General features: G+C 46.2%; 1 protein-coding gene across 3 annotated transcripts in view; it reads left to right on the top strand.

Annotated features, from left to right (window-relative positions):
* Positions 1 to 13,234, top strand: part of LOC138764069 (vitellogenin-like) — a 112,250-nt gene that overhangs the window by 73,808 nt on the left and 25,208 nt on the right. For 2 of the 3 annotated variants that reach the window (XM_069939379.1, XM_069939381.1), the window contains 3 exons: positions 2,872 to 3,023; positions 4,046 to 4,255; positions 12,132 to 12,218. In XM_069939379.1, coding sequence (XP_069795480.1) covers positions 2,872 to 3,023; positions 4,046 to 4,255; positions 12,132 to 12,218 — 449 coding nt within the window. The remainder of the gene's footprint in view (positions 1 to 2,871; positions 3,024 to 4,045; positions 4,256 to 12,131; positions 12,219 to 13,234) is intronic. The other variant, XM_069939380.1, reaches the window with a different exon arrangement.

Raw genomic sequence — 13,234 nt, 5'->3', positions numbered from 1 at the left:
TGTAACCTTTTTGGGGGCTCATCCTTTGGATTGAAAATTTGTGATTTATTAGTTAATTGGTTTTTCCAAGCTAATTTAAAGCTTGTGTGTCTGTAAAACAGCAGCAATGGATGCTGGTACATTTTTGTCACAACCATCTCCTGCAGAGCTGAAGAAGAACTAATGGTCATTGATAAGGGATTAAAACTGACTGGAGTCCTCCACAGAGGACATAGGTGAGGGAAAATTTGTTGAGAAAGACTTAAAATTTTTTCCAGAGGATAAGATCTGTTGAATTGCAATTGAAATTGCAGTAATTGAGGGTGGAAGAAGAAAAAGAGAAATGGAGGGTGTTGAAGGAAAGAGAGAAACAGAACTTTGAATTGCAGAGACAACAATACGAGGAGAGTAAGCAGAAAAGCAAAGAGAGGAGCAAGAAAAAGATGAAAGACAAAGAAAATATGACTTGGAAAAAATTGAAAAGGACAGACGGTTTCAATTAGAGAAGTTTAAAAATGAAGATGGAGGGAAGTAAGATAATTGAGGCTGTTACTCTTGGGGAGGGGTTTTTGGCTAGTAGATAGGTAAATCTAGTGCCTCCTTTTGATGAGGGAGATTTAGATACCTATTTTCAACTTTTTGAAAGGGTTGCTGAGATCTCAAGATGGCCAAAAGGAAAATGACCTCTTATGCTCCAAGTTAAGTTAACAGTAATAAGTTGAAGTTTGATCCTGTTTTCATGTTTAAAGAAAGTTAAAAACAATTTTTGTTAAAGTAACTGTTTATCTTGGTGAATTTCTATTGCTGCTGGGTTTTGGGGTCCTCTGGGCCTGTAACAACCCCCCCCCCCCACTGTAGTTACCAGCTGGTGTCCACCTCGAATTGTTTATCTGAAGACGGGTGTTTACAGTTCTGAACTTTGCACAACTACCCCCACCCCCACCCCACCACCTGCCCCTATGTCTCCTTTCCTCTAGCCCTGTCTCTCTTTCCTTTTCCTTCTGTCTCCTTTTCCCAGCTCTGCATTCACAGAGCCACCCTCTTCCCCCCACCCCCCACCCAATCAATTCTCACCTCTCCTGTCCATGTCCGATTATCATCTTTTGTCTGTTGGTCTGTGCTCCTGACCAGCCTTTTCTTTCTCCCCCAGCCTTTTAATTCCTGCTTCTTGCTTGTACCACGATGAAGGGCTCAGGCCCGAAACGTCAGTTATGCATCTTTACGAGCTACAGGTGCTGCGAGTCCTGCTGAGTTCCTCCACCATTTCTGTGTTTCTACTACTTTCTCTGATCTACTTTCCTCCTATTGTGGTACAAACAACAATGTACAACATGACTGCAGCTGTATGCCACCACCTACTCCGTGATTTGCCATGTTTAGCTATTCTGCAGTAAGCTGACTGTGATATGTGTTCTGGAGGTGTGTCCTGTCCCATTTCTCTGCCTTCCGCTGGTGTGTCCTGTCCCATTTCTCTGCCTTCCGCTGGTGTGTCCTATCCCATTTCTCTGCCTTCCGCTGGTGTGTCCTGTCCCATTTCTCTGCCTTCTGCTGGTGTATCCTGTCCAGTTTCTCTGCCTTCCGCTGGTGCATCCTGTCACATTTCTCTGCCTTCTGGTGGTGCGTCCTGTCACATTTCTTTGCCTTCCGCTGGTGCATCCTGTCCCATTTCTCTGCCTTCCGCTGGTGCGTCCTGTCCCATTTCTCTGCCTTCCGCTGGTGCATCCTATCCCGTTTCTCTGCCTTCTGGTGGTGCGTCCTGTCACATTTCTTTGCCTTCCGCTGGTGCATCCTGTCCCATTTCTCTGCCTTCCGCTGGTGCGTCCTGTCCCATTTCTCTGCCTTCCGCTGGTGCGTCCTGTCCCGTTTCTCTGCCTTCTGGTGGTGCGTCCTGTTCCGTTGCTCTGCCTTCCGCTGGTGCGTACTGTGGATGCTCCTTTTTCAAAGAGGATCCTGCTGGTGTTCCCTTTGCTCTCTGCCTGAGTCCTTGGAGGTAAAGATGGTGGGTTTGGGAGGTACTGCCAGCGTGACGTAGTTGAGGAAGTGTGGTCAGGCTGCAGCACGATGGGCCAGTGGTGGAGGCGATGAAAGCTTCAGGTGGTTGGTCGGTCTGTTCCCTCTATATCTTTCACTTTCTGGAGGAATTCTTGAGCAGCGTTCACAATGATAAGGCCCTGGTGAGGCTTCACATGGAGGATTGTGGGCAGTTTTGGGCTCTTCATTTAAGAAAGGATGTGCTGATGTTGTAGAGAGTTCTGAGGAGGTTCTCAAGGATGATTCCGGGAATGAAAGTGTTATCATGTGAGGAATGTTTGACAGCTCCTGGCCTGGACTCGTTAGAATTTAGGAGAATGGGGGGGTGGGGGGGATCTCATTGAAACATTGTGAATGTTGAAAGGTGTGGACAGAGTAGATGTAGAAAGGTTGTTTCCCACGGTGGGAGAGTCCAGGACAAGAGGGCACAACTCAGGATTGAAGGGCGTTCACTTGGAACAGTGATGCGGAAGAATTTCTCCAGCCAGTGGGTGGTGAATCTGTGGAATTTGTTGCCACAGGCGGTTGTGGAGGCCAGGTCATTTATCAGAGATTGATAGATTTTTGTAATGCCAGGGCATTAAAGGTTATGGGGAGAAGGCCGAGCAGTGGGGCTGAGTGGGAAAATGGATCAATGGGGCAGACTCAATGGGCTGAATGGCCTATTGCTGCTCCTATATCTTATGGTCTTGATGCAGGGAAAGATGGGTGACAGAGCATGGGATTAGTTTAAACCGGTGTCTCAGTCACCACAGGCCCTGTTCCTGTTGGCCTGTTTGAAGTTTGACATTCACCTCAGCAGGAGGAGAGTTCTCCACTCATTGTACATGCATTACAACGAACGGCATTTCCCTTTGTCAGTCCCCTCAGAATCGGACATCCAAAGTCTGATCCTGGAAGTACAAGTGGGGCCCAAGGCCAGCTCAAAGATGGTTCGACTTCTGGAGAAAGAGGAGCTTCCGCTGAAACAGACTTATGGACGCACTGTGTTACTGAAAGAATCCCACGCTCAGGTATGCACTGTCCTTTGCATAATTAACAATGTCATTGATTTACCTCAGTCAAAGGGAAGGTTGCTTTTCTTGAGTTTCGGGCTTGAGCCCTTCATCATGACTAGACTGGACTTAGCTCGACTCTGTCTGCACTCTCTGTATCCCGTCTGGGCTCAGGATTCAGGGTTTGGGGGCTTGAGACTCTGGGCTCTGTGACTCTGACGTGGAATGGAGTGGTCTTCTACTGATCTGTGGACTTTGCTGGGCCAGTTAACTTCTGGGTCCATGCTGATTAGCTCCTCGTGGATATCAAGGAGGCAGTTAGGTATCACAGCTCCTAAACCGAGAGGTCCGAGCTGGCATGGCCTGCTGGAGGAACATAGCAGCATCAGCGGGAGAGAGAGAGAGAGTGGTCAATGTTTCAAATGATGAAGGGCTCTGGCCTGAAATGTTAACTAATTATTTTCTCCCACTAATGCTACTTAACCCGTGTTAGCCGCTATCACAGCATCAGTGACCTGGGTTCAAATCCAGCGCTGTCTGTGTCTATGTAGTTTTTTCCTGGGACTCCGGTTTCTTCCCATCCTCCAAGACTTGCAGAGGTTGCAGGTTAATTTGGGTGCAATTGGGCAGTACAGTTTAAATGGCCGGAATCTGCTTCTACCGTGCTGTAAATTAAAAAAAAATGAATGCATCATGGGGGAAGAAGTAGGCCTTTTGGCCCATCAAGTCTGGACCACCATTCCATCATGAGATGATCCATTCTCCCATTCAGCCCCCCTCCCCATAACCTTTCATACCCTAACTATTCAGATACCCTATCATCTCTGCCTCAATGTGTTTGGCCCATATCCCTCTTAACCTTGCCTCTCTTAATGTCTCAATGATCCTTGCTGCTATCACCACCTCTGGCAGCTCTTACCACCCTCTGAGTGAGAACGTTGGCCCTCAGAGAGCAGGGTTCCTTGAGTGAATGTCCACTGAGCTTCTGCTGACAACTTCCCGACTGTGGAACATTTCTTGTAACCTCGTCTTGCTTACAGTCCAGGTTGAATAAACAAACTGGGATCGAAAAACCTTCGTCCCATGGCCATTCCTCGCAAGGCAGTTCCTCCTCTTGGACATATTCCCTTGATCGGCCACACGGCACTTCTCTGGAGAACAGCAAGGAGGCTTGGAGATCAGGGAACAGCACGGAGCACAATCCCTCATTGAAAAGCAGGAGCGTCAGTGTGCTTAGCCGCCTGACACAGGTATGGGCTCCTTCCCACACCACTCAGCAGGGAGATACTTCCAATTGGAATGAGGGTTCATAGTCTCTGCATTCGAGCAATAGACTTAAATCAAGGTTAAAGAGAGTTGTGAATCTTGTGAATTCTCTGCCGAAGGAATTATTAGAGACTGCCCCATTAAATTTATTGAACCCGCATATAGATGTTTGCGTGGTAGTGAAATTAAGGGTTCTGTAGAGCAGACAGGTGAGTGGAGCTGAGTCCACCATCAGATCAGCCTTGATCTTATTGAATGGCGGAGCAGGACGGACAGGCAACTCCTGCTCCTGTTTCTTCCATTCTTGTGCCTTATTTTAAAGAGCAATGCATCTGTTCGCAGTTTTCCCAGGCATCTCACAAGCAGTGAACTCGTAAGAACTAGGAGTAATTGGGCCATTCCAACCTGTCTCACAATTAAACCTGTCTCACAATTCTTCAAGAGTAACGTATCTCAGCACCACTTTCCTATGAGTTCTCTGTTGGTATCAGTTCCCTGTGCTGTTATTGTCAGATCTTCCATCCCTCTCCATGGTCTAGAAACTCCTGAGGATGAAGATGATTCCTTTTGTATCAGTCCTGGACAATCTACCCTTGTTTTGGAATGGGGACACCATGTCCGAGACTCCTTCGCCAACAGAAGCATCATGCCTAACCTGTCAAACTCACAAAGGGGTTTTGTGTTCCATTCAGACCTCATCTTGCTAAAACTCTGGCCTCCTTGAACACTTAGGTGACTGGCCAGGGTCCAATTTGAACTGAGGAGTACAGTCCAAGAGCTGATAAATGTTTCTCATATGCTATTCCAGGAATAATTCTTCTGAATCTTCCCTTTATCCCCTCAGGATAAAGGCACAGCCTTTCTTAAATAAGGAGCCTGGACTGTACCCCATACTCCAAGGGAGGCCTCACCAGTTCCTTATAAAGCCAATAAGCTCCTTGTACACTCAAAGCTGAAATGCTGGCGCAGTAAAGAGTTATGTGGACCTCATGCATCCATTTGCTTTGTAAGGAGACAAGATACACACACACAATTCACCAAGAGTAATTGCATCAAAGGTGCGTATAATTGTATAGCAAGCCCTCTTACAATAAATGCCACCATACCACTTAACTCTTTACTATAGAGATCCTGCTCCAGCTGTACAGGGCCTTGGTGAGACCACACCTGGAGTACTGCCTGCAGTTTTGGTCCCCTTATCTGAGGAAGGACATCCTCGCCATGGAGGGGGTGCAGGGACGGTTCACTCGACTGATACCAGGGATGGAAGGACTTGCATATGAAGAAAGGTTGGTTAGACTAGGCTTGTATTCTCTGGAATTTAGAAGATTGAGGGGGGATCTTATAGAAACATATAAAATTCTTAAGGGATTAGACAGACTAGATGCAGGAAGGTTGTTTCCAATGCTGGGAAAAACCAGAACTGGGGACATAGTTTAAGGATAAGGGGGAAGTATTTTAGGACTGAGATGAGGAAAAATTTCTTCTCTCAGAGGGTGGTGGATCTGGGGAATTCTTTGCCACAGGAAGTAGTTGAGGATGGTTCCTTGTCAATATTTAAGAGTAGGTTCGATTTGGCCCTTGTGGCTAAGGGGATCAGGGGGTCTGGGGAGAAGGCAGAAACCGGGTACTGATCAGTCATGATCATATTGAATGGCGGTGTAGGCTTGAAGGGCCAAATGGCCTCCTCCTGCACCTACTTTTCTATGTTTCTATGTTTATGGTGCCAGCATTTCAGCTTTGAGTGTACAAGGAGCTAAATTGGCTTTATAAGGCTCTGGTGAGCCCTCCCTTGGAGTATGGGGTACAGACCTGGTCTCCTTATTTAAGAAAGGCTGTGCTGGCATTGGAAGGGATAAAGGGAAGATTCAGAAGAATTATTCCTGGGATAGCATATGAGAAATATTTGACAGCTCTTGGACTATACTCCTCAGTTCAGAAGAATGAAGGGGGAACCTCTTAGAAACATTTTGAATGTTAAAAGGCCTGGACAGAGTAGATGTGGCAAAGTTTTTTCCCATGGTCGGGGTGCCTAGGGCACAACTTCAAGATTGAAAACAGGGACACAGAAGAATTTCTTCAGCCCGAGAGTTTGTTACTCATTCTGCTTATTCCTTGAAGAAGGGCCCAGGCTCGAAGCATCGGTCACATATCTTTGCTTTTTATGGGTGCTGAAAAGACTGGCTGAGTTTTGCCAACATTTTGGTGTGTTTTTATTTGAAAAAAAAATCACCAGACTGGTCCCTGGTACGGCAGATCAGTCACCTAAGTGATTGGAAAGGTAGAGTTTTAGCAAGATGAGATCTTCTTTTTTTCTTTGGCTTGGCTTCGCGGACGAAGATTTATGGAGGGGGTAAAAAGTCCACGTCAGCTGCAGGCTCGTTTGTGGCTGACAAGTCCGATGCGGGACAGGCAGACACGATTGCAGCGGTTGCAAGGGAAAATTGGTTGGTTGGGGTTGGGTGTTGGGTTTTTCCTCCTTTGCCTTTTGTTCGTGAGGTGGGCTCTGCGGTCTTCTTCAAAGGAGGTTGCTGCCCGCCAAACTGTGAGGCGCCAAGATGCACGGTTTGAGGCGTTATCAGCCCACTGGCGGTGGTCAATGTGGCAGGCACCAAGAGATTTCTTTAGGCAGTCCTTGTACCTTTTCTTTGGTGCACCTCTGTCACGGTGGCCAGTGGAGAGCTCGCCATATAACAGGATCTTGGGAAGGCGATGGTCCTCCATTCTGGAGATGTGACCCATCCAGCGCAGCTGGATCTTCAGCAGCGTGGACTCGATGCTGTCGACCTCTGCCATCTCGAGTACTTCGACGTTAGGGGTGTAAGCGCTCCAATGGATGTTGAGGATGGAGCGGAGACAACGCTGGTGGAAGCGTTCTAGGAGCCGTAGGTGGTGCCGGTAGATGACCCATGATTCGGAGCCGAACAGGAGTGTGGGTATGACAACGGCTCTGTATACGCTAATCTTTGTGAGGTTTTTCAGTTGGTTGTTTTTCCAGACTCTTTTGTGTAGTCTTCCAAAGGCGCTATTTGCCTTGGCGAGTCTGTTGTCTATCTCATTGTCGTGAACTACTCTTTGCAGATGATGCCGCTTTAGTTGCCCATTCAGAGCCAGCTCTTCAGCGCTTGACGTCCTGCTTTGCGGAAACTGCCAAAATGTTTGGCCTGGAAGTCAGCCTGAAGAAAACTGAGGTCCTCCATCAGCCAGCTCCCCACCATGACTACCAGCCCCCCCACATCTCCATCGGGCACACAAAACTCAAAACGGTCAACCAGTTTACCTATCTCGGCTGCACCATTTCATCAGATGCAAGGATCGACAATGAGATGAGATCTTAGTGGAACACAAAATCCCTTGTGAGCTCGACAGGTTAGACATGAGGCTTCTCTTGGCCAAAAAGTCTCGGACAACGTGTTCCCGTTTCAAAACAAGGATGGATTATCAAGGCCTGAGACAAAAGGAAGCGCCTTGACCATGGAGAGGAATAGAAATTCTGCGATTAATGGCACAGGGAACTGATACCGACAGAGAACTCAACTAATAGAGGATAATGATGTTGAGATACACATTCCTGGTGAGGAATTGTGGGACAGGATTGAGTGGTTGAATGGCCAACTACTCCTTGTTCTTATGAGTTCATTGCCTGTGAAGTGCTTGGGAACACTGCAGACAGACACACTGCTGTTTAATATATAATTACAGCACAGAAACGTGCCAGTTTGGCCCTTCTAGTCCATGCCAAACACCTTCTCCCACTTAGTCCCATTGATTTGCACCTGGTCCATAATCCTCCACACCTCGCTCTTCCATATACCTATCCAACTTTTCCTTAAATATTAAAATCGAACCCACATCTACCACTTCGACCGAAGATAAGTCCACACTCCCACCCCACTCTGAGTGAAGAAATTACCCCTTGTGTTTCCCCTAAACTTTTTCCCCTTCAATCTCAATCGATGTCCTGTTATTTGAATCTCCCCCATTCTCAATGGAAAAAACCTGTCCACATTGACTCCATCTGTCCCCCTCATAATTTTAAATACCTCTATCAAATCACCCCTCAACCTTCTACACTCCAGGGAATGAAGTCCCAGTCTGCTCCACCTTTCCCTGTAACTCAAACCCTGAAACCGCAGCAACAGTCCCATAAACCTCCTCTGCCCTCTCTCTATTCTGTTGATCTCCTTCCTATGATTTGGCATCCAGAACTGCACACAATATTCCAAATTTGGCCTCACCAATGTCTTATACAGCTTCAACATAATGTTCCAATTTATGTACTCAATATTCTGATTTGTGAAGACCAATATGCAAGATTTCTTCACCACCCTGTCTACAAGTGACTCCACTTTCAGGGAATTATGAACCAGAATTTCTAAATCCCTTTGTTTGACTACACTCCTCAATTGTCTACCTTTTAACGTGTTACACACAAGAATGTAAGTAATCTGAGAAGGAGTTGGCCATCCGAGCCTGTGGACTCAGTGGGCACGGGCCCATTTTCATGCTGTATAACTCTAGATGTTCTTTGGTAGGCAAAATATTTTGGGGGAAAAAAACTGTCTGCTATCAGATTAAGGTAGCTGTCAAAAATGTGATGAACCTTTTTTTTGTTTTGATGCATTGGGATCAGTTGTTCTCTTTTGCCACCAATTTGTCTTGTTGCCATCGGGGATCAGCAGCGATCAGCGAGGATCCACGCCATCCAGCACATGCTCTGTTCTCGCTGCTACCATCAGGAAAGAGGTGTCGGTGCCTCAAGACTCACACCACCAGGTTCAGGAACAGCTGCTCCCCCTCCATCATCAGACCCCTCAATAACAAACTCAATATGGGACTCATTTATTGATTGTTTTCTCTGCTCTTTATTGCATAATCAGTGAGAGCCATAGAAAGCACTGAAAAACAGGCCATTCGACCCTTCTGGTCTGTGCCGACGAATAAAACTAGCTCGTCGCACTGACCTCTCGTTCCATAACCCTCCAGACCTATCTATGTATTGATCCAATTTATTTTTAAAACTCGAGATTGAATCTGCATTCACTACATCAGATGGCACCTCAATCCACATTCCTACCACCCTCTGAGTGAAAACTTTCCCCTAATGTTCCCCTTGTACCACTCCCCTTTCAACCTAAACCATATTCACATCCCCCAATCTAAGTGGAACATCCTATTCACATCTACTCTGTCTATACCCCTCATAATCTTATAAACCTCTATCAAGCCTCATTCCAAGGAATATAGACCTAACTTGTTTAATCTTTCCTGGTAACTCATCTGATGACCCGACAACTTCTTAGTAAATCTTCTCTGCACTCTTTCAATCTTATTGATATCTTTCCTGCTGCTGGGTGACCAGAACTGCACACAATATTCTATCTGTGGCCTCACCAATGACTTGAATAACTTCAACATAACATTCCAACTTCGATTCTTAATGCTTTGATTTATAAAGGATAAGATGCCAAAAGCTTTCTTTACAACCCTGTCCACATGCGCCACTACCTCCAGATCCCTTTGCTCCTCCACACTCCTTAATGGTCCACCATTTACTGTGTATGTCCTTCCCTGATTTGCTCTTCCAAAGTACAACACCTCACACTTGTCTGCATTAAATTCCATCAGCCATTTACTGGCCCAATTTCCCAGCTGATCCAGATCCCTCTGCAAGCTTTGAAAATCTTCCTCACAGTCCACACTGCCTCTGAACTTTTGTGCCATCAGCAAACTTGCTGATCCAATTCACCATGTTATCATTTAGGTCATTTATATCGATAACAAATAATAATGGTCCCAAAACAGATCCCTGAGGCACATCACTCGACATAGACCTCCAGTCTGAGAAGCCACCATCCACCACCGCTCTCTGTTTTCTTCCACCAAGCCAATTTCGAATCCAGTTTGCAACCTTTCTATGTAGACCTAGTGTCCTAACCATCTGAACCAACCTCTCATGTGGAACCTTGTCTAAGGCCTTACTAAAGTCCATATAAACAACATCCACGGCCTTCCCCTCATCAATCTTGTCGGTAACTTCCTCAAAAAAATTCAACAAGATTTGTTAAACACGACCTACCACACAGACATCCATGCCGACTGTCCTTAATGTGCTGGTGACAGTCCAAATAACTGTATGTCCTATCTCCAGAAATCCTTCAAATAATTTACATACTACTGACATCAGGATCACTGGCCGATAATTGCCTTGGAGCCCTTCTTTAACATTGGGACATGAGCCACCCTCCAATTCTCCGGCACCTCCCCCATAACTAAGGACATTTTGAATATATCTCCCAGGAACCCTACAATTTCAGCACTTGTCTCCCTCAAGGTGGGGGAGGGGGGGGGAATTTGACTACCTTTATCCACTGTAAGGCAGCAACAACCTCTTTCTCCTTAAACTCCATGTGTTCCTTCCATCCTTATTCACTATTGTCAGTTTCCTGTGTAAATACCGATGCAAAAAAAATTGTTCAAGATCTCCCCCATTTCCCGAGGCTCCACACATGGTTGACCACTCTGATTTTCTAGGGATCCAATTTTGTCCCTTACTAACTTTTAATATATTTGTAGAAACCCTTTGGATTTTTCTTCATATTATCTGCCAAAGCACCTTCATGTCTTCTTTTTGCTTTCCTAATTTCCATCTTAAGTATACTCTTAAATTTTCTATACTCTGTAAGTAGCTCATTTCCTCCTTGTTCTCTATGCCACATATATAGTCCCCTCCTTTTCCTAACCAGCTCTCCAATATCTCTTGAAAACCAAAGTTCCCTACGTCTATTAACTTTCTCCGTATTCCTGGTGGGAACATGCAATCTCTGCACTCTCAAAATGTTGTCCTTGAAGGCCTTCCACCTGCTGGGTGCATCCTTGCCAGAAAATAACATTCCAATGGTCTCTTCTGCGATCCTTCCTCATTTCTTCAAAATTTAGAACCTCAACTCAAGGACCAGACCTATCCTTCTCCATAATTAACTTGAAACTAATGACATTATGGTCATTGGACCCAAATTGCTCTCCAATACATACTTCTGCCACCTGATCTGCCTGGTTCCCTAAAAGATCAGATATTGCATCTTCTCTTGTTGGTCCCTCTACATATTGATGTAGAAAGCTTTCCTGTACACATTTGACAAACTCCAACCCATCCAGTCCTTTTCCCATATGAGAGCCCCAGTCTATGTGCGGAAGGTTAAAATCTCCATCGTAACTTTCTGTTTCTTACACTGGTCTGCTATCTCCCATCAGATTTGCTGCTCCAATTCTCTCGGATTATTGTCTGTAATACAGCCCTATTAGCACACTCATGCCCTTCCTGTTCCTTGGCTCCACCCATAAGGCCTTTGTAGATGAGTCTTCAGTGCTGTCCTGTCTATCCACAGCTGTGATATTTTCCCTGACTAGCAGTGCCACACCTTCTCCTTTTCTCCCTTGCCCTCTATCCTGTCTGAATCAATAGCAATAATGTCATAACCCCAAGTGACAATCCTCAATTTAAGCTCATCCATTTTCCCGACAATAGTCCTTGCATTGAAGTCGATGTGAGACCATTTCTTTCCTGCAGTCAGCTCATGACTCTCATTGTCCTCCACCTTACTATCTGCTCTCACACTCTGGTTCCCCTCCCCCTGCAAGTCTAGTTTAAACCCCCCGAAACAGCACGAGCAAAACTACACACAAGTATGTTTGTCCCCTTCAGTTCAGGTGCATTTGTTTCTTTGTTTATATGTGGATGTTGTGTACAGTTTTTTTTGCACTATCAATAAGTGACAATTCTGCCGTGCTCTCAGGGTTGGATGAGATGTCGTGTATAAACTCTGACAATAGATCTGAAATCTAACTTTGTGGATTCAGGATGCAAGCAGTGAGCAATCATCTGGGACTGGACCAGGCCCAATGTCCAGGCAGCAAAGCAGTAGTAGCAGTCAATCTTTCGAAGAGGTTTGTTTCACCGGTTCAAGATTTTTTATCGCGATACTTTTTTTTGTCATGTGATAAAAGAGAACATGAACTTGTCTTCTACCTGCTGTCGCCTGGTGCCCCTTATAGTACGAGAGAAAGAGAAGCAAAAGAGCCCCTTCAGAGAAACCCCGAGTATCTGTGGATTCACCTCCTGTAGCCTTGGCAACCGCACAGACTCCAGATCTAAAACAGGATCAGGAAGCCTTCAGCACCCGAGGCCCTTCGGGAGCCCTTCTTGCCCTCAGCGCTCTCTCGAATCCGGGATCCGATACTTGGTTCCCATGAGCTCGTCTCCAGCAGCCCACGTGGGTCCCTCAGCCACAGTGCACCTCGCTGGTCTGGTCTGGTGTGGGTCCCTCAGCCACAGAGCACCTCGCTGGTCTGCAACCATGTTAACTGTCTGTAGGGTTGTCCCCTAGGCTCCTCATTTTCAATGGGGCGGGGGGAGGGGGTGGGTGATTTCTCAGTTTCTGGAACCCTGCGCCGGTCCGCTGTTCCCGCAGGGTCTGCAGCCCCTCGAGCCGCTGCCAGCACAGACCCTGCGGTTGCAAGATTTTAAATAAAAACACTTTTGGCTTCTTTAACATGTTGTTTAAAGCCTGGAAGGGGCCTTCACTATTACCAATGGTGGTAAGACCCTGCGGATCAGTGCTGTGTCTCTGCTCCCTGGCATGTCCAGGTCCACACCAGCACCAGAGCTGCCGTTAAGCTGCTCTACACTGGATCAACATGAATAGAACAAAACTTACTGTGAGAGGAAGAGGCATCCACTGTCTCAAAATGGATGACTTCCAGTAAATTTTCAAGGGAAATGGAGAGTTGTTTTTTTTTTTTTTTAACCCATCATGCACTGTGGCTGTGAAACTGCTCTCTCCCTGGAAAGGAGACCAGTGAACTTGGAAGCAGAATTAGGCCGTTCAACTACTTTCAACCTACCCAATGACTTGTCTTCCTCAGCTGTTGGTGGCAACGAGTTCCACAGATTCACCCCTCTG

Source organism: Narcine bancroftii, chromosome 5 (assembly GCF_036971445.1).
Source record: "Narcine bancroftii isolate sNarBan1 chromosome 5, sNarBan1.hap1, whole genome shotgun sequence".
In the NCBI taxonomy this organism is placed as follows: Eukaryota; Metazoa; Chordata; class Chondrichthyes; order Torpediniformes; family Narcinidae; genus Narcine; species Narcine bancroftii.
Note: the sequence above shows the minus strand (reverse complement) of the source record. Positions and strands in the feature narration are given on the sequence as shown.